The sequence below is a fragment of the Bos taurus genome, chromosome 22 (assembly GCF_002263795.3).
Source record: "Bos taurus isolate L1 Dominette 01449 registration number 42190680 breed Hereford chromosome 22, ARS-UCD2.0, whole genome shotgun sequence".
Lineage (NCBI taxonomy): Eukaryota > Metazoa > Chordata > Mammalia > Artiodactyla > Bovidae > Bos > Bos taurus.
This window is the reverse complement of record NC_037349.1, coordinates 10602168-10623316: the sequence shown is the minus strand read 5'-3', so window position 1 is coordinate 10623316 and position 21149 is coordinate 10602168. Positions and strand designations below refer to the sequence as shown.

The following is a 21149-nucleotide window of genomic DNA, read 5'->3' as shown; positions in this document are numbered from 1 at the left end:
TGGTCAGTGACAGCCACTGCTCATTGGGTACTGAGCACACTGGTGCCAGGTGTTACAAAACCCCTGGGGCTCAGTGTCTGGCACACTGCAAGCCCTCAGTGAACATTATTATCACCAAGGGCTTACGGTGATAATGAGGATAAAATAATATAATATTATTATCAGGTGCTATTGGTCCCTGATTTCTAATCCTCCCCCACAACCAGGAGGGAATAGGTTTATATCCTGCAACCTACAAGTGAGGAAGTGAGGCCCAGAGAGGAAAGAATTAGCTCAGAACAGTGAAGGACTCGGATTCAGGGAGGCACCTGTGTGGCATGGAAGCCACTGGGCTCCTTCATCCTGTGGATTCCTGGCTGTGGGTTCAGGTCCTGTAGTCTCGCTGCTACCCGAGGGTACAGTCTCTTGATGTCATACATCAAGAAGCACAAGCAGGTCATCAGGCCCAAGCTAGCACATGCTGCCGTATAAAGACAATTACAAAGATGAATAGACAATCACTTATTTTCCTCATTCCACGTCACCATTAGCATCTGGACTTTACACTTCTTTGATGGCAATGGAGACAGGGAGCACAGAGTTGCCACAAACTGTTTTCCAAGCTTAAAAAACGGAAACTGGTGAACTAATATTATCTCAGTGGCTTTTCATTAATGGCATGACAGTGAAAAAGTTACTTTCGCATCAAGATAAACAAGTACTGAATTATAATTCCCCAGTGCTAGCAGAGGGAAAGAAATTTAATCAAATTAAAGAAATTCAATTTGCCTTTCCTCACAAGAGAGCTATCTCCTTTTACTTACATGCCATAATCCTTTCTTTGCCAACTTTTCTATTACAGATTGCCACACTTCATTGGAGAATCCAGTAGTGAAAATACGATCAAAGCAGGGCAAGAAACTCTGCAAAACAATGGGGTCACCTGAAAGAAAGTTCCAGAGTTTAGAAATTTTAACTTGGGGCAAGTCTAGAACATCTAGGAAAAGGTCCTCCAATTAAGAGCACACATAGACAAATGATAAATTTAAAAATATCAAAAAGAAAAGAGAGCAACTTCCTTGGTAGTTCAGTGGTTAAGATTCTGAGCATTCAATGCAGGAGGCACGGGTTCCATCCCAAGCAGCCAAAAAAAAAAAAAAAGAGGGGCCATAGAGGATTATGGGAGTGGGCGGCATGAACAACTGGGTATAAGACAGACTCAAGGATGTTTTGTACAACATGGGGAATACAGTCATTTGGTAATGACTGTAAATGGAAAGTAACCTCCAAGAAGGGCATAAAAATTTTAAAAATTAAAATAACAAAGAAGGGCCTTTTCAAAGCATGAAGTCCTGTATAATTGAAGTGGCAATCATTTTAAGTTCAGGCTAAAGTCAGTCCCTTAAGGCAGTTTATTGTGAGCTATTACATAATAGCTTCTCTATTTGCTGAGCCCAGTGATATATGCTGTATTAATCCCTCAAACCAACCAATAAGGCAGTGCCTATTAGTTCCATTTATGGAGGAGGAAGTGGGCACTTAAGGGAAGTTATTAAACTCACTTCCTTTAAGAAAAATGTGACAAATATTATTTTCATCCAACAGTGAGAAGCTGTGATAAATGAGGTCAAGCATTGTGGCTTATCATGCAGCTAGGCCATGACAAAACCAAGACGGAACCTAGATTGAGCAGTTCTTTTAGTCAGTTTGCATTCTTTCAGCCTAGAGGCCCATCAACATTTTGCGTCTCATGACCCTGCAAACTTGTGGATGACAGTATCCAAGTGGGACAGGTCAGGGGCCAGTATAACAGAGTCCCTCTTCCAAGGTTATCAATTTCCACAAATGAGTAGCCAAATAGCAAAACAAACATACAGTGTACAAACAGGATACACAATTTTCATAAATATATTTTTCAAAATTTAGAAACTGGGCCATGGGCAAACAGTCATCCTCCAAACAGGTAGAAAAGTCAGGATTGCGCTGTTTTAAGAAGTCCTGTTAACTGCCCCCTGAGAATCCAGATTTCTTAGAGGGGCAGCCACACTGAAGAGTCAGTTGTCTGGAATTCCCAAACTCTGGTCTGGCTTCTGACAGAGCAGTGCTGTTAGTTTTTCTTAACCGTTGGATTGTACACTTTTTTATTTTCTGGCCATGCCACATGGCATGTAGGATCTTAGTTCCCCAACCAGGGATCCAGCCTGCACCCCCTGTGCTGGAAGTGCAGAGTCTTAACTAGTGGACTGCCACAGAAGCCCCAGAACAGTGGCCTTTAAAAGACACAAAGGGAGGACTTCCCTGGTGGTACAGTGGATGGGAATCTGGCTGCCAATGCAGGGGACATGGGTTTGATTCTTGGTCCGGGAAGATTCCAATGCTGCAGAGCAACTAAGCCCGAATGCCGTAATTACTGTGCCCCTGTGCTTCAACTACTGAAGCCCGCACACCTAGAACCTGTGCTCCGCAACAAGAGAAGCCACCACAGTGAGAAGCCCAGCCCCGCAACAAAAAGCAGCCCCAACTCGGCGAAACGAGAAAAAGCCCGCATGCAGCATCGAAGACTCAGCGCAACCACAATAAACAAATAATTAAATTAAGTTTTAAATAAAGACATAGAGAATAATGAGGACATGTAGAGAATGGGACAAACCAACAGGCTCAGAGGAAAGGGAAGCAGGCTTTAGTCACTGTCAGCAAAAGGCAGATGGGAGAGCTGTGATTCATTAGCACCTGTCTGGACACTGACGTCTCTGCTGGGAGACACGGCTAAGCCCACCTCTAACTACTTCCCACCTACCACCTGACACTGCTCTCAACCCCTCTCTGTGCCAAGCTTGCCAAAAGTCTGTAGGATCCCCTCCACAGATCACAGAAGTTGCTTTTCCACAATCAAATCAGGAACGGTTGGATCCGTGTCAGTCAGATGTATCATCAGCAGTAATTCACCTGTTTCTGAAAGCCAGGACCATTTTCCAGCAATTCTAACATATGCCATTGCTCACATTCTACCATCTCTAGAATCGGGACGTGTGTTGCTCTTGATGCTGTCTCAACAGCAGAACATAAATTAGTGGCACAGGGACGTCCCTGGCAATCCAGGGATTAAGAACCCCCACAACCGCCCCCTCCACTGCAAGGGGCACAGGTTCAATCCCTGGTCGGGGAACTAAGATACCACCTGCTGTGTGGTGTGGCCAAAAGATAAAATCATAATAATAAAATTTTAAAATAGTGGCACATCTTAAATTAATGCAATCTTAAATTTGATCAAAAACAGTATTGGAAAACAACAGCCTGGTCATTGGTAGAACTTTAGACCGTGCTGTGATACCCAGGGAAAGAACTCCTTTGTCCCTGGCAGGGAATTTTTCATATTATGTTTCATACTTGTCTGTTTTTGGCAACTCAAGGACACGGATAAAGCCGTATCATAGGCCAGGTCGTCAGACTAATAACCTAATGACCAATGCAAATCACCACCTCCCCCCACATGCCCACCCCCACCCGGGTGTGTTCCTAGCAGACTGTCAGCTTCCATAGGACCCTCCCTCAGTCCCTTCAAATTGTTTTCATGGCAAACAGGAACACTTCTTGACATACTGGAGAAATACATGCAAAAATCACGTAAAACATTAGTATAAGTAGGGACAGCCCTATGGATAGCAACACAGAAAGCTTAGGTCTGCAACAAAACTGGAAAACTGGGACAGCTTTAAGTGATTTATGCAAAAAGATGAAGTTGTTTTCGCAAAGGCCTGGGCCATCAAAGCTTCCCATGTGTTTTCCACTGTAAAGTTTCATTCAAACTGCATGAAGAAGCCACAAAGAAAAACACCCTGTAATTATCTCCCCAGAAACCTGAGTCCCCAAGGAGCCATTCAAAGACAATCACAAGGCCTTTAAAAGAAAGAGAGGGCAGGCCTCCCCCAGTGCCGACTTACTGCCCATCGTGGTGAAGACTGCCACCAAGAAATCAGCAATCTGGGTCTTGTCCTGGCTGCTCCTCACGAGCCGCAGACCCTCAAAAAACATGCGAGCGGCTTCATAAGGCTGGCACAACCCCAGCAAGGAATAACCAGCTCGGTAGTACCCCTGCAACGAGAAAAAACAGAATTGTTAACGTGCCCATCTCTTCCAAACTGCTGCTGAAGTCAAGGCAAGATTGAGGATCAGAGGCAACAGACTACAAGTAAACACTGATTTCCAAGTAAACACAGATTTCTAACAAGCTCTGGATATAGACTTTCCACATTGGATTCTATGTCACAATGCTCCTATCAAGTGGTAACTGGCAAGAAAAGAATCCCTTTCAAGTCCATGACACATACAGCATCTAACATTGGAGCCAGCTGGTGTCCTCTGTTCCCAGGTGACTCAGTGATGAAGAATCGCCTGCCAATGCAGGAGATACAGAAGAGACGCAGGTTCGATCCCTGGGTCGGGAAGATTCTCTGGAGGAGAAAATGGCAACCCACTCCAGCATTCTTGCCTGAGAAATCCCATGGACAGAGGAGCCTGGTGGGCTATGGTCCATGGTGTTGCAGTCAGACATGACTAACTGGCTGAGCACACAACATAAGAACCAGAGAGAAAGGAGCGGGCCTGGTTCCAATGGTGTATGTGGTTTATGTATTTGTGCCTTAAAACACAGCCTGAGCAAGAAGGCAGAAATGAAACCATGTAGTCCTACAACAACAGTGTTCTGGAAAAGAATGAGATTGTCATGTCAACACAGGAGCTGTTCCCTGCTCCTTTCAATCGAAGTAAACACGATTTCCCATGGAAATGGCAAGCACTGAGGGTCACTCAGCTCATATTACAAGCAGTATACACCAGAGGCCAAAATTTCTTTTGGTTTCTGTAGGGAGAGGAAAATCGCAATGATTAATAGAGGGAAATGGTCTAGTTTTGCCTGTATGCAAACTGTTAAGCCCTTGAGAAGGAACAAAATGATCCATATTGCCTTCCCCACTTTGACCACTGAAATGAATCAGTATCAGGGGCTACCAAAACAATTTTCTGTCTAAAATAATACAAGGTGTTCACCAACTGGGTTCATTAAAAAAAAAAAGCAAGTGCCTGTGACGTCCCTGATGGTCCACTGGTTAAGAACCTGCCTTGCAGTGCAGGGGAAGCAGGTTTGATCCCTGGTCAGGGAACTAAGATCCCACATGCCACAGGGCAACTAAGCCCTTGCTCTGCAGCTAGGAAGTCCGTGTGCGGCAACAAAAGATCCTGTATGATGCAAGGATGATCCCAATTGCCACAACGAAGACCCAAGGCAGTCAAATAAATAAACACTTAAAAAAGCAAGCACCTGAAATTCAACTTAAATTTTGGTGAAATTCAACTTCACCAAACCTCACATTATTTACTGATTTGTTTGCATTTTAACAAGTCTAAAACCTTAGATGACAATCAGAAAAAGGAAGCAAGCAGCCAAGTAAGCTAGTACAGAATTTCCCATTTCTTTGCCTTTCTCAGGTCTAAGTTTCGCCTTTTATTTTGGAGGGAGGTGAAGGGGATCAGAATACATCACCCCAAAATGTGACACTTTGGTACAAGGATTCTTTTGAGATGAAGGCATCTGAGATTCAACAGACGCAGAAAGAAGCCTTCCCGGAGCCTCCCTTCTTTGATTAGAAGCAGAAACTCCAAGAAGGATCGCCATAAAACCCCTCTCGCGGGGAATTCTTATGACCAGGAAGGAGACAAACTGAAACTTGCAAACAGCAAAGAACATGCAGAGACTATGAATTTTGGTGTAAATACATCAAAACAAAATGAGCTCCATCGAGACCACCTCTGGACTGAATCCACCAATAAGCCTGGCTCCACTCTCCCCTGCAAACGTCTTTCAACACTTGGCCACCATCCTTCCTACTCGCCTCCAGATGCTGTGCACATCTGACTACAGTGCAAAGAGAGCTGAATAAGAAGCACTCCTAAAGACACAGGGACTTCCCTGGCAATCCACCTTAGGGCTCCCAGCTCTCAATGCAAGGAGTGTGGGTTTGATCCCTTGTCGGGGAACCAAGGTCCCCCATGGACCTTGCAGCCAACAACAACAAAAATAAACATGAGAGATGGAAGAGTCAAGACAAAACAAACAACAAGGAAGGGAAGGAGGCAGCAGCTCCGGCGTCCAGTCAGCCTACCTTTACGTAGGTCGGATCCCACTGGAGACACTCCTTGGCAGCCCCGTAGGCCTCGTTCCATTTCCCAAGGCTGTAAAATGCATTGGATTTGTTGCACAGCAGCACAGCCAAGTCCCTGGGGGGGACCCTGTGGGAAAGGACCAACCGGTAGTCGGTAAATAGTTGTATTGTCCTGCAAATACAGAACCCAGTCCTTGAAGGCCACAGTTCTGATACTGATTATTTTTGCCATGGTGATGGGGTTTCAGCAGGAAATGTCCTAATTATACCTATGACATCTGACCCTCACAGCCTACAAAGGTGAGGTCATCTGCAACGTCCCAGGCGCCCTTCCTCACTCCCAAATCCTCTCCTCCCACCTTTTCATGACAAATGTTCTCAGCACCTCGAGTCCACCTCCTCTTGACCTCCACAGGACTTTTACCCCTTAGAGTCCACTGGTGAAGATGCTGTAAAAAGGACAACTGGTCCTCAGGGCGGAGAGGTTGGGAGTTCTCACTGAGCCTTCACAAAGTCCAGACACCGCGGGAGCCACCGCACATACACGTGCATGCTGAATGGAGCCAGAGCTCCTCAGAACACATGACCACACTGTCCCCACGGAGCCTGTGAAAGATGCTGGGTGAGCACTGTTCTAGCACATAGGCAGGGCCACCCAAATGGGAGGGCACCCAGGGCCAGAGTGCAAAAAGAGGCACCCATACCATGTGGCCAACCTTCCCTGTCCCATACAGTGGCCACAGACCACATACAGCCATGTAAATTTAATTAAATCAGAAAGGCAAGCTTCAAATTTAGAACTACAGGCACTCTTTCAGGGCCAGTGAGCCAGGCCGGTGCCCCTCACCACTCTCTCTTCTCTTTCCATCTCAGCCTTCATCCTGCATTGCAGGAGATGTGATGTCCAAGCTCAGTCCTCACCCCTAACCTTGGAAGGCACTCTGAAAACTGCCTGCAGGTAAGAGGCCCATGCAGATGCTAGGAGCAGGGACCTGGACAGGAATTCTGGGGTCCTGGTGGAAGGAAGCAAGGCTCTGAGTGGGTAAAGCCCCTGCCCCAGACTCCCTCCAAAGGGAGGGCACAGCTGGAGTAAGGCAAAATCGGGCCTCAAAAGCACAGCAGGTCAGGGCCCCCCTGCCTGGTTCTTTGTTGTTCAGTTGCTAAGTCATGTCTGACTCTTTGTGACCCCGTGAACTGCAGCATGACAGACTCCCTTGTCCTTTACTATCTGTCTCTCAGAGTTTGCTCAGATTCATGCCCATTGAGGCAGTGATGCTATCTAACCATCTCATCCCTGCTGCCACCTTCTCCTCTTGCCCTCAATCTTTTCCAACATCAGGGTCTTTCCCAATAAGTCAGCTTTTCACGTCAGGGGGTCAAAGTACTGGCCTGGGTCTAGGGGTCATACTGCTGCAAGGTTATTGCTGAAACCAAGTTGGAAGAAGCAAAACACAAAATATACCATAAAAAGTCAACAGAAGTCCAAGTGCTGTTTAATTCAAGACACACAAAATGGAAAAGCAAGGCTTATACTTCCTTTTTTTGAACTACTTTCATGTAAAAATAATACAAACAGGAAAGTTAGGTAATACAGATACCCACAAAAAAATAAAGCAAAGTAAAAATCTCCTCTACTATGTCCCCACCCGCAGGGCTTTCTGTATCTAGTTTTTCTCCGTGAAGTATGAGGGCCCAGAAGCTCAGAAGAGGTGCTGAGTCTGTCAGAGGGTAACTGACAAGGGAGCTGTGACCACAGTGTAGTAGACACCAAGTGTCCAGCCCAGACACCATGGCCAGTGCAGCCAATCCTAGCAGGAATGAGTGCGGGCTGCAGCTAGGATCTCCTTGAGCCCCATTTATCCTCAGCCTTATGGGAGCTGCCTTCTCTCCAGGAAGTTATACCCCTGTTATGGATTGTGTTCCCACCAAATACATTTGTTGAATCCCCAACCCCTAGAGTGATGGTATTTGGAGCAGGGGCCTTCAGGAAGGTGATTAGGTTTAAATGAAGCCAGGAGATCGGGGCCCTCATGATAGAATTAATGCCTTTATAAGCAGAGACATCAGAGTGTTCCTGTTCTCTCCACCATAGGAGGACACAGTGAGAATGTGGCCATCTGCAAACCAGGAAGGGAGCACTTACCAGGAATTGAACTGGCCGCCACCCGGACCTTGGACTTCCCAGTCTCCAGAACTGTGAGGAACAAATTCCTGTTGTTTACTCCACCCAGTCAATGGCAGTTAGTTATTGCAGCCTGAGCTGACTAATCACCCCACTCTCTTGGACAATTCCTAGGGGCCAGACAGCCTACCAGCTAGTGAGTGAAGAAGCAACAGGTATCAGGTATCAGAAAGGTCAGACTCCTTGTCTTAAAGAGACAGTTCTGCAGTACAACTCAGGGTCCAGAGCTGACTCCAGTGGAGACACCATCCCTACCCGATCCTGCTTCCCTCCGTCCCCTTCTCCCCAGGACACCTGCTCGTGGACCACAAGCCCTGTGTCAGCTGGCAGCAGCAGGAAGGCAGGTGACAGGTGATGGGCTCCGGGATCTGTATCAGGAAGGTCCCATGAAAGGCAGGACACGAGGGTGCAGGCAGGTGTCCCTTTAGCTGTCATGCATCTGCTATGTGGTGGCGTTGAGATGTGAGTACTCACCATGTGGTCAGTCTACCACCACAATCTGACACTACCTTTTTCTTTGCAAGACAGAAGGGGAAGTCAAATTTCCCCCGATGAATGAGGCACTCTACCAGCTCTGATCTGAACTAAGAGGGGGCAGAATGACAGAACTACAAGCCCAGGTCAGTTACAGTCAATTCCAATCCAGCGTAGACACAGGAAATAGGAGGGAGGAGGTGGGAGCCATGTGTCAGGAACTCAACTCAGTGCCACTTCTAGGTACAAGTTTACGCTGTATACTCCCTACAAATGTCAACCTCTGCTTCCTCTATTACAGCTGTGCCAAAGAATGATGTGGTAACCTCTGGGGACCCCCAGGACCACTTCAGGTAGTCCCCAAGGTCAAACTATCTTCACAATTGCAGTTAGCTGAATAATGGGTTCCAAATAATGTTTTCTTTTATGGCAAAAGGAACTTGGGAGATGGGATTAATTTAGGATCTTGAGATTAGGATCTGGAAGAGGATACGATCAAAAGTGTACTTGTAAGTGGGAGACTGAGAGAATCGGCCACAGGCAGAGGAGAAGGAGATGTGATGACAGAAGCAGCGACTGGAATGATGTGCTTTGAGGAGGATGCAGGAAGGGACCACAAGCCAAGGATACAGGCAGCCACTCAAGGGTGAAAGAGACAAGGAAATAGAGGCTCCTCCCCAAGGAACCCGGCTTTCCTGGTGGCTCAGATGGTAAAGTGTCTGCCTACAATGCAGGAGACTGGGGTTCAACCCCTGGGTCGGGAAGGTCTCCTGGAGAAGGAAATGGCAACCCACTTGAGTATTCTTGCTGGAAAATCCCATGGATGAAGCCTGGTAGGCTACAGTCCATGGGGTCGCAAAGAGTGGGACACAACTGAGCGACTTCACTTTCACTTTCCCCAAGGAACCAGCCCTGCCAACACCTTGCTTTTTAGCCTCACAAGACTCATTTTGGACCCCTGACCTCCAGAAACACAAGATCATAAATGTGTATTGTTTTCATCCACAAAGTTGGTGGTCATTTCTTACAGCAGCAACAGGAAACTAATACAATAATACCGAGACTTAGGTGCCTTTTTCACAATCCTTCTCTCACATGTGGATGGGGAATTTTCCAAAGGCTACCTGGAGTGTGATGTCACAACAGACTCAATGCAGAAACAGATGTGAGAAGCCAGATGTCTTCCACTGAGACAGACATTAAAGAGACTTGCAAATATGTAAAATGTGAAACTCTTCTCACTACATTTTTGGTTTTGAAAAGTAATTCCTCATAAAAACACTGCTTGTGTCAGCATGTCACGGGTTTATTACTGATATTTTAAAATAACGAATAAATACATATTTTAAATGTTTCTCAGTTTTGAGTTCTAATACAGGCTTTATTGATAACTACACCAACAAAAGCTCTCTGGGATCCTCCATAATTTGTAAGCAGGCTGTGATCCTGAAATGTTTGGGAACAGGTCTGCTAGAAGCGGAAGGGGCAGGGGAAGAGGTGAGCCTTAGTTCCTGGTGGCTTGCCCTGTGGCCAGGCCAGTGGCTTAACAGCACAGATAAACAAGATGGAATGAATGGCAAGTGCAGAGGCTTGGAGACAGAGTCGGTCATGCCAGGAACTCTGCTGGAACCAGACAAAAGGGAAAGTTTTGCAAGGTTGATCAACAGCCCCCTGGGTTTCAGTTTCTGTTTCCTGAATTCCTCTAGCTTCACTGAGACTGACTCTGCAGAGAAGATAAACAGAAAGTGGGAGGAGAAAAGAAACTGAAACTAGCTGGTGTGATAAAAAGTGAGAAAAAAACAAAAGCAAGCGAGTGAGGCAGGGAGAAAATCCAAACACTTACCCCCACTGGTACAACTGCAGGAGAATCTGGATGGCTTCATCGTACTTTCTGATGGCCAAAGAGAAGTTCCCACTCTTAAAACCCTGGTTGCCAGATTCTTTCAGCAGCTCGGCGTAAGCTGTGGGGTCCATCCTGTGAGGAGACGAGGGAAGGCTGGCGCACGGGCTTCCGTCCTCTCCCCATCTGCATCGCTCGGAGTCTGAAGGGGCAGGTTGTTCATCCTGGCCCCTCCCACCAGCTGAAGGCACACCCTGCCCACACCCCTCCCCACCCAGGGACCAGACTGAGTGTCTGATCGCAGACGGTTTCTTTCTCAGTTCTTTTCTGACCTCTGGAGCAGCGGCCAGAACGATTCCATTTATTCTGTGTTAATGACCAGGTAGGCTGTAAGGAAGGAGGCAGCTTCCATGCCCCAGAGAATCTGAAGGACCTCCCTGGTGGTCCAGTGGTTAAGAATCCGCCTGCCAATGCAGGGGACGTGGGTTCGATCCCTGGGCCAGGAAGATTCCACAAGCTGTGGGGCAACTAAGCCTATGCACCAGAACTACTGAAGCCCAAGTACCTAGAGCCCACGTGCTGTGCAACGAAAAAAGCCCTTGCGATGGGGAACCCGTGCACCGCAACTAGAGTAGCGCCCCCACCCCTACCCCGCATGCGCAGCAGTGAGACCAGTGCAGCAATGAAGACCAAAGGCAGCCAAAATAAAGAATAAACAAAAATTTTTTAAAAAGATGACATGAAGCTGGCAGGTGGTGTGCACTAGATAAGTGGCAGCTCTTCCCACAACCGCCACAAGCATTTCTCTCTCATTTACCCATTGCAGCATCTCAGAAGGAGGCACCATTTTCACTGTTCAGATGAGGAAACTCAGGCTCAAGAAGTTCAAGTCACTTGCTTAAGGATGGGCTAATGGGTGTCCCCAGTTCTGACCCCAGTTCCAAGTTTCTGCCCTTGACCCTGTACTGCATCGCCTACTCACTCAAGGAGTTTAGAGTCCTTCCACTGTCTCCAAAGGTCCTAAAAGCCTCGAAGTATTTGTCCCTGAGATTGCTATTGTCCACTTACCTGTCTGCATCCCCTGGGAAGCCCTTACCCCTTTCATGACTCCTATTTCATTCATTTGGTAGCCCTAGCACAGAATGGGTACTTAAATATTTGCTGTGTAATGAATTAGAATGCCAGACCCAGAGAGGCTGCTTGTTACCGATTCTCTCTGGTGTGGCCTGGAGCCCTGCCCACCTGATGGGGCTTCAGGAAGTGTTTGCTACACCAAGGTAGTGGACAGGAGAGGCCTCGCAGAGCCTCGAGAAGCAGCTGCCAAGCAGGCAGGGAAAAGGTGGGGGTCAGGGACTTCCTTGGTGGTCTGGTGGTTAAGACTGCTTCCACTGCAGGAGGCATGGGTTTGATCCCTGTTCAGGGAACTACGATCCTGCATGCCACATGCTATTGCCAAAAGAAAAGTGGGGATCAGAAGAGATGTCCCATAGAATTTTCTCCTCTCAAGATATCAGAAGGAGAGGTAAGGCAGTGGGGAAAGTCTTAAAAATGAGGACACTTCAGGTGGTTGCATAGGCCCTGCACCTGTGGGGGCAGTACAGTCTATCGAAAGCCTTCTTGACCAGCACGATCATTGTACAAAGAATAATCCCTGTTGTTTGTATCATTTCAAACCTTGGCAAGGGGTTTGGGAGGCAGGGAAGCCAAGCCAAGCAGACAGAAGTGGTGGCTTATTTTCCTTTTAAAATATTTATTTGCCTGTGGTAGGTCTTGGTTCTGTCGTGTGGGATCTAGTATCTCCAACCAGGGATCGAAACCGGGCCTGCTGCATTGGGAGCACCGAGTCTTAGCCACTGGGCCAACAGGGAACGGGAAGTCCCGGTGGCTTATTTTAAGCCCATGAGTTAACTGGACTTTTGAACTGCATTCCTGCATTCACCACGCAGAGCTATTCCAGAATGAGGCATGTTATTGCTAAACAAGTCAAAATTAAAAATTCCACCTAGACTTCGCATTAAATAATCTCTAGATTCTATGACTCACATTTATACAGAGATGACAGAGGAGACCATGAGAAAAAGTTTATACAATTGATTAGAGAATGAAAACATATGTTTCTCCTTCAAATATTGCCAGCCAGGCGTCAAATAAATAATTTTAAAGTGGCCATTTTTGGACAGCTAGAAATAGGAAATGTCTGTAACAACTGACAAAGGGTTAATATCCCTCCCCCTTTTTTTTTCCTTTTGGCTGCACCACGTAGCTTGTGGGATCTTAGTTCCTCAACCACGGATCGAACCCAGGCCCACAGCCGTGAAAGCACAGGGGTTTAGCCACTGGACCACTAGGGAATTTCTGGTACCCCTCTTTTATAAAAACCTTTTCACTGCAAGAAAGGATCAACTTGATCAAAATGTGTAAGGCCACAGTCAGAAAATTCACAAAGGGATACAAGTAGTTGCTAAATACATGGACAGTAGATATCCAGGATCACCATCACTAGTAGCAAAAGAATGAAAAATTAAAACAGCAAAGGGTCACTAGGAAATACTTAAAAGAGTGACCCCCAATGGTGGGAGCTGTCACATCCGGCTTACAGGAGAAATATACTAGATCACTGATATACTTAGCCTCATAGACGTTCACCACAGTGAAAAACCAGAAATAACCGTAAATATTCCATAATGTGTAACGGATTTGAATCAGTTGTAAAGCACCCATATGGTAGAATACCACACAGTTATTTTTAAAGTCATGTTGTAAAAGAACATTTAATGATAGGCTACGTTAGTAAATCAAAGATAGAGGCTACATAAAAAGGCACATAATCCCAAATTAAATTTTAAACACATCTAATGTACTGAAGACATGCCAGAATGTTAACAGCCTCACCACTGGAATTAGGTAGGGTTTTAATTTTCCTCCTTGAGCTCTTCTGAATTTCCAATTGCCAGAAAATGTGCCACCTTCATAATCAGACCATAAATGTTATTAAAATGAGACTCTTTAAGGGCTTAATTAAAGAATTCAAACACAAAATGTTTCCACTGTACTTACAATAAAAACGATTCACATCTGATTTTTCTCTAGAAATTAAGTGAGCTCTAAATGTTATGAGTAGACATCCAATGTTTTCATCCCCTTACATCTTGGCTTTTTCTTGGTACAGTCACACGACAAGGGAAAGGGGGATTGCCAACCACAATGAAAGTTTTTTGCTTCTCAACAGGATTTATTGACAGTTACACCTTCATTACAGGGAAGAATGCTTTACATGGCTGCCTCAGAATGCTTAGAGCTCTGCTGTCGAGAATTTTTTTTAACAAGTGAGCAGTCTATTTATAGGATGAAACTGTTAAACACAGTGGTAATTACCTACCGTAATGACAGTACTCCTAAGAACGAATCTCATCATGTCATTTCATTCTTACCAGAAGCCCCAGGAGGTAGGCTGGATTGTGTCCCCATTTGACAAATAGGCAAACTGAGGCGAGGAGCACTCAGGGCCTTGCCATAGTCCCAGGGATAGGGGTGGTGCTGGAATCCAAGCCTAGGTGGACTGGCTTCGGGGGCGAGACTCCACTCTGAAGAAACCAGGCGGAGGCTAAACAGTGAGCGGCAGTCAGACCCCACCGTGTGCGGCACTGGCGGGCCACACATGGATCCATCACAGTCCGCACTTTCAGTTTTTCTGTTTGTTTTGATGTGGACCGTTTTTTTTAAGTTTTTATTCAATTTGTGACAATATTGCTTTTGGTTTATGTTTTGTTTTTGGCTGCGAAGCATGCTAAGTCCTGTCCAACCCTTTGCTACCCTATGGACCATAAACCTCCAGATTCCTCTGTCTATGGGACTTCCCAAGCGAGACTACTGGAGTGGGTTGCCATTCCCTCCTCCAGGGGATCTTCCCGGACCAGGGATCGAACCTGCACCTCTTATTTCTCCTGCACTGGCAGGCAGATTCTTTACCACTAGTACCCCCTAGCTCCCTGACCAGGGATCAAACCAGCACCCCTACCCTGGAAGGTGAAGTTGACCACTGGACTGCCGGGAAAGGCTCCTGCACTTTCAGCTTTGTCAGCGGGGCTGAAGCTAAACGATCAGAAGGTAAAGACAGTTTCACAGGGGCAGAGTCTGCTTTTGCTCAGCTTCACTATATCCCCAGGAGGATTCAAGGTCCAGTTGTTGGGAGGTGGCCAGGGCTGCTTGGCAGAGGAAGCAGAAGTAAGAAAAATGCAAATGCACTGGCGAGGTTCTGAAACTAGCAAGTTAAAAACAAAGCAGGCGTGGGCTGCTGTCACTTTGTATGTGTGTCTTTATTCTGTTTTGTCTTTTATTGAAGGATATTTGATTGTTACAGTGCTGCATTAGTTTCGGGTATACCGCAGAGTGATTCGGTTATACATGCACATATCTATATTCTTTAAAAAAAAAATTCTTCTCCATTATAGTTGCATTGTGTGTATACACATGAAGAGTTCTATAACTGACTTACAGGCGCCAGACTGCAAACAAGATGGGCTCCAGGCAGCTGAAAGGGGCAGAGAGAGAGGCTTTTCCTCTGTCCCTTATCTGGGTACGACATAACAACTTAACAGCAAATTTGTTTACTTTTTTTGTTTCTTGGTGGTGGGGTTTTTTTGTTTTTGTTTTTTAATTGAAACCCTTTCAAAACATCCTCAAAGTAGTGAACAATCCAAGATCAACTCTGGAAAGCTGGGGGTACAGACAACTGCAAAAACAGAGGGCAGAGACAGCAATTCTTAAAACCGACTCCTTCCTGCTCCCACAGAAAGGTGGGCACAGACAGCACGGGATAAGAATGCAAAGTCAGGACTCATTCTGAGGACTACGATTTGCTTTCTTTGCTGTTCCTTCTTTTTGTCTTGGGGGAAAGGGTGCAATTTCCACACTTCCTGCGCTGTCTTATTCCCACCTCTGAGCACTGTGTTGTCTTTCTATCCCATCCAACATCTACTATACACAGATGAGCAGTACCTGCCATCAGGAGCTCAATCCTCATGTAATTACTTCCACACAATATCTTGACATAGAACATGGGCTTACAGGTTGCCACAAATCCTCCGTTCAGTGCCCACAGGAGTACGACTAAAAAATTATCTCATGGCTCCATAACTTCCCATAAATACAGAACCTTAAGTTTCCACCCTACTCACTCCCTTAACAAATAGAGCAAAGACGCACAAAAGCAAGACCCAAGTGTACAAAACTGCTCCTGACCTTGCAAAGCAAGCATGAAGAAAATGTTCTGACGTGATTTTATGAAGCAGCTTGGTTTCTGTCTGAGGGGGACAGGGAAGTTTCAGTCCACAATTGATCCCTGCTGTTCAGAATTGCCGATACAGCCAACTGAAAGTCCTGTTTCCCCTGATGCTCATATTAAGACTGGACTCATCTCAGATTGACTCACTCTTGTCCTGCAACTAACCAGTACTTCAAAGTATGCTTTTTGTTAAATTCTTAATGGAACATTTCTCTGTGAGGAGAAAAGCAGAAATAGGACTCCTGGGAAGGTCATAAGTTCATGCTGCTGCTGCTAAGTCGCTTCAGTTGTGTCTGACTCTGTGCGACCCCATAGACGGCAGCCCACCAGGCTCCCCTGTCCCTGGGATTCTCCAGGCAAGAACACTGGAGTGGGTTGCCATTTCCTTCTCCAATGCATGAAAGTGAAAAGTGAAAGTGAAGTCTCTCAGCCGTGTCCGACTCTTTACGATCCCATGGACTGCAGCCTACCAGGCTCCTCCGTCCATGGGATTTTCCAGGCAAGAGTACTGGAGTGGGGTGCCATCGCCTTCTCCGAGTTAGGTTCATATTGCTTTACAATTTGATGTTTATGGGCTAAAAATTAACACAGGACAGAAAACCCTAAACAACAGGGTCCTACTGTATAGCACAGGGAACTGTATTCAATACCCTGTGATAAACCATAATGGAAAAGAATAGAAAAAGAATATACATATATATATAACTTAGTCACTTTGCTGTAGAGCAGAAATTAACACAATGTAAATCAACTATGCTTCAGTTAAAAACAACAACCTTGTATCTGTCCAACCTGAGAGACGAGACATAGACTTTCAAAGAAAAACCAGAGTAATAAGAAAAATTTTAATTAAGCAAATATGCAAGTCTATACATAATTCTCATGGAAACTTTTATTTGGGGATTCTCTGACAGTTCAGTGGTTAGAATTTGGTGTTTTTATTGCTAGGGCCAGGGTTCAATTCCTGGTTGGGCAGGGGGGATTTTTTTTTTTAATCTCTTTAACAACAGCCACTGGCACTTGTAAAATTGCAAGACTGATGTGGAAAAAACAAACAAAACTTTACTCAAAAGATAGTCTTGAATTTTAAACTTTAATACACAACATGTTTCTTTTTTTAGTTTTATTTTATATTGACGCATAGGGCATGGCAACCCACTCCACTGTTCTTGCCTAGAGAATCCCCATGGACAAAGGAGCCTGGTGGGCTACAGTCCATGAGGCTGCAAAAAGTCGGACACGACTAAGCACAGGTAGTTAATTAACAATGTTATGTTACTTTCAGGTATATAGCAAAGCGATTCATTTATACATATACATGCATCTATTCCTTTTCAAATTCTTTTCCCATTTAGGTTATTACAGAATATTGAGCAGAGTTCCCTGTGCTATATATAGTAGGTCCTTGTTGGTTATCTATTTTAAACACAGCAGTGTGTGCATGTCAATCCCAAACTCCCAATCCACCTCTCTCCCCATAACATGTTTCTGTTTGGGAAAATTCACTATTACAAAATATCAAATCCTCTCTAAATTAATTAATGTACTTTCCAAAAAAATTCCAATTAAAAAACATGATATTTAAAGAAATTAATGCAAGAATTCTCAAGTTCATCTTAGAATAAACAGGACAGACTAGCCAAAATATTCTTAATAAAAGAAGTATAAAGAGAAAATCTTTTCTGACATTTTTAAATGTATTTATAAAACTCAACTAAGTTTTAAAAGTATGATATTAACATGAAAACAAGCAGATCAGTGGAACAAAACAAAATATCCAGTAGTAGACATATAAAAGAATTCCATGTATGAAAAAGGTAGCTCTTAAAATAGACAGGGAAAGAATGAATCGTTGGTAAAACTGGCACAATATCTGGAAAGGATGTTAATTTTTCTTTTTGGCTGCAATGCCTGGCATGCAGGATCTTAGTTCCCTGGCCAGGAATTGAACCTGCGCCCTCTGCAATGGCAGTGAGGAGTCTTAACCACTGGACTGCCAGGGAAGTCCTGGAAGTTAAATTTCTAATTCATAGTATTTGGTAGGCCAAACAACAGACACACATACACACACTCCAAAGATGCCCATGCCCCAACCACCAGAACCTGTGAATGCATTACGTGACGTGGCTAAAGGGCCTTTGTAAATAGACAGAATCCAGGCTGTTTTGTTGTCGTCATTGTTTAGTCGCCCAGTCGTGTTTGACTCTTTTGGGACTCCATGGATTGGGATTTCCCAGGCAAGAATACTGTTATGGGTTGTATTTTCCTCCTCCAAGGGATCCTCCCCATGCAGGGATCAAACCTGCGTCTCTTAACATCTTCTGCATTGGCAGGCAGATTCCTTACTACTAACAACACTGGTGCGTGTTCATTCACTAAGTCATGTCTGACTCTTTGTGACCCCATGGACTGTAGCCCATCAGGCTCCTCTGTCCATGGGATTTTCCAGGCAAGAACACTGGAGTGGGTTGTCACTTCCTTCTCCAGAGAAGCCCTTATCTAGGTGAGCCCAATCTAATTATATTAACCCTCCAAAGCAGAAAAACTTATCTGGCTAGAGTCAGAAAGATGCTGGAGAAGCGGAAGGCAAGAGAGATGCAGAAGCAGACGTGAAACCTGAAAAAGACTAACCCCATCGCTTCGTGCCTCGAAGATGGAGGGGAAGCAACGGGAAGGGATGTAGGTGGCCTTGGAAAGAGAGAGAGGCTCCTGGGTGATAGTCGGGTAACAGGAACCTCAGTCCCACAGCTGCAAGCAACTGGATCTTGCCAACAACACAAATGAGCTTAGAAAAGGATTCTGGGCAGACCCTCCTAGCCGCCAACATCTTGATTTCAGCCTCGTGAAACCTGCCACAGGAACCAGACTTCTCACCGACAGACTGTGAGATTATCCGTCTGCATGGTTTTAAGCCACTGTTTGTGGGCATTTGTTACGGCAGCTAAAGAAAACGAATACACATCATACACCAAAATTCCTTCTAAGTCGATGGAAAAAAAAAATGCTAGTGTCAAAAAGACACCAGGGCAGTGAAAAGCAATGGCTGGCACACGCAGCAATGTGAAGAACCTCAAGAATATTATGCTAAGCCCGACTCAGAAGACTGTAGGCTGTGGGATTCTATTTGGCTGATGCTCTAGAACTGGCAAATCTAAGAAAGCAGAAGAGCGGTTACCCAGGGAAGGAGACAGGGTTACTGACTGGAAAGGGGGATAAGAGCACTTTCTGCGAGATGGAATGTTCTTTTCGGTGATTGGGGTGGGGTCACACAGGTATGTACACTCATCAAAGCTCACTGAACAGGATCCTTAAAATCTGTGCCTTTGCTTAGATGCAAATCTCTCATTTTTTAAAAAGCGTTGAGGAAAAAAAAAAAAGCCCTAAGAGAAAATACAGCTACAGGTTTCAGATTATCTTCAACTGCTCTAGGAGGAAACCTGGTCAGATCTAATCAAGTGCCACACACACAGGGCCTTTGCCCCAGTAGTTCTACTTCTGGGAATCAATGTTGCAAACCGATTGCACACACAGGAAATGGTATGACATTATTCACTGTCTAATTGTTTATAATAATAAAAGACTGGGACGAGCTTGAATGGCCATCAACAGAGGACTGGTTTAATAAATTAGAGTGCAGCTGCCCCCACAATGAAGTATGCACTTTCTTTAAAAACAAAGAAAAAAAAAAAGGGTGAAGATGAAAAAAAAGGTGAAGATGCTTTGTATTTCCTGATCTGGGATAATCTGCAAAATATTTTTGCACAAAGCAAATGCAGGATAGTGTATACATTACACTCCATTTTGTGCAAAATTTTAAAAGACAGAGGGGAGAGCTAAATAAGAATATATAGATCTGCATTTGCTTATATATGAATAAAGAAATTCTGGAAGGATGCATGAGAAATAAAATTACCTTTATTGGGGTACGGGGTGGAGGAGGGAGACCTAATCCCACCTTTTCATTGTAACCTTTCTGTATTTTTGATTCTCAAATTACATAAATTTGGAGAGGCTTTAATGCGATAAAAAATTGTAAGTATCTTCACATTTAAGAAGGCCATTCTAATGATACCAAAAGCAGAAACCACACAGTGATAGCCATGAATTCATTAAACGTTTAAAACTTCTGTACATCAGAAACCTCAGAAAGTAGTTTAATAACACCCTAAGCAGCAAGATTATGGATGGAGAATCAGTCTCACACACAGCTGATGACAAGACTTAAGTAGTACAGCTTCTCTCTACAGAAATACACAAGCTTTTCACACAGCTGCTAGGAATTTATTCTACAGACATATTTCATTCAAGGACATGAGGATATTAATTGCCTCATTGTCTGTCAAAGCAAAAAGGATACAAATCCAAGAGCCCAACAAGTGGAGACATTTATACAAAGAATGTACCACTCAGAATAGAACACTATCATTGTTAAGAATAAATAGGGCAAATCCAAATGAAGAGATGTCAAAATACGCAACGAAGGTGAATAAAGCCAGTTGGAGAACAATTTGTAGAACAACTTGGAGAGTCTGAGGACAGGTTAGTGTACTTGTATATATCTGATTTGATCTATTGGGAGAAGACACTAGAGAGACACTTAAGAGAGGAATAAGTGGAGATCTCTGGGGAGATCTGGAAAAAAATGGAGAGGATGCTCCTCAACCATGGGAAAATAGCTTTCTGTTAAATCACCCAGTTTGTGGTCATACAATTTCTTACTGCAGACCTAGGAAGGTAATACCTCTCTGAATATGTTCTCAGAATTACTAAAATAGAAAGGATTTCAGAAAGTGAGATGGTTGGGCTAAAATTTTCAGAGCAAGGGAAATGCTCTAAGCCAAATCTCCCCAGGCTCAGAGATTTGGGGGGCCCGACCACGGTCACACCGGGGTATCAGGGCTGAGATCCAGGCTGATACCTGTCTCCACCCAGCATCCTGGTCTATAGCACCTGTGGGTGGGCAGGGAAGCCAGGACTAGAACCCACTGTTGCCCAAAATCCAGGAAGGTTCAGGTTAGTGGTACAGGCCATGGAGATCTCCATTATTTCTGTGTGATCCTTGTAACATTTACAGAACCTTTGTTTTGTTTACCCAGCAAAGAGAAAATATTTTGTTAAAAAACACAGCCCTGAGGTTATACAGAGTGAAGTAAGTCAGACACAGAAGCACAAATATTGTATGGTGTCGCTTATGTGTGGAATTTTTAAAAATGGTACAAATGAATTTATTTA

The 21149-nt window shown here is 44.8% G+C and overlaps 1 protein-coding gene and 1 long non-coding RNA gene across 7 annotated transcripts in view; one reads left to right on the top strand and one right to left on the bottom strand.

The window, feature by feature from the left end:
* LOC132343481 (uncharacterized) overlaps positions 1 to 11659 on the top strand; it is a 41599-nt gene extending 29940 nt beyond the window's left edge. The window contains exons 3-4 of the long non-coding RNA XR_009492333.1: positions 7011 to 7095; positions 8230 to 11659. This is a non-coding gene — a long non-coding RNA (uncharacterized lncRNA). The remainder of the gene's footprint in view (positions 1 to 7010; positions 7096 to 8229) is intronic.
* Positions 1 to 21149, bottom strand: part of TRANK1 (tetratricopeptide repeat and ankyrin repeat containing 1) — a 98388-nt gene that overhangs the window by 64555 nt on the left and 12684 nt on the right. For 4 of the 6 annotated variants that reach the window (XM_024983138.2, XM_002696940.6, XM_059879977.1 and 1 more), the window contains exons 2-6: positions 10637 to 10768; positions 8281 to 8331; positions 6138 to 6264; positions 3921 to 4071; positions 804 to 922 (exon numbers count right to left, since the gene is read on the bottom strand). In XM_024983138.2, coding sequence (XP_024838906.1) covers positions 804 to 922; positions 3921 to 4071; positions 6138 to 6264; positions 8281 to 8331; positions 10637 to 10767 — 579 coding nt within the window. In that variant the 5' untranslated portion in view covers position 10768. Of the gene's footprint in view, positions 1 to 803; positions 923 to 3920; positions 4072 to 6137; positions 6265 to 8280; positions 8332 to 10636; positions 10769 to 21149 lie in introns of those variants that run through there. The other 2 variants (XM_024983139.2, XM_059879978.1) reach the window with 2 other exon arrangements.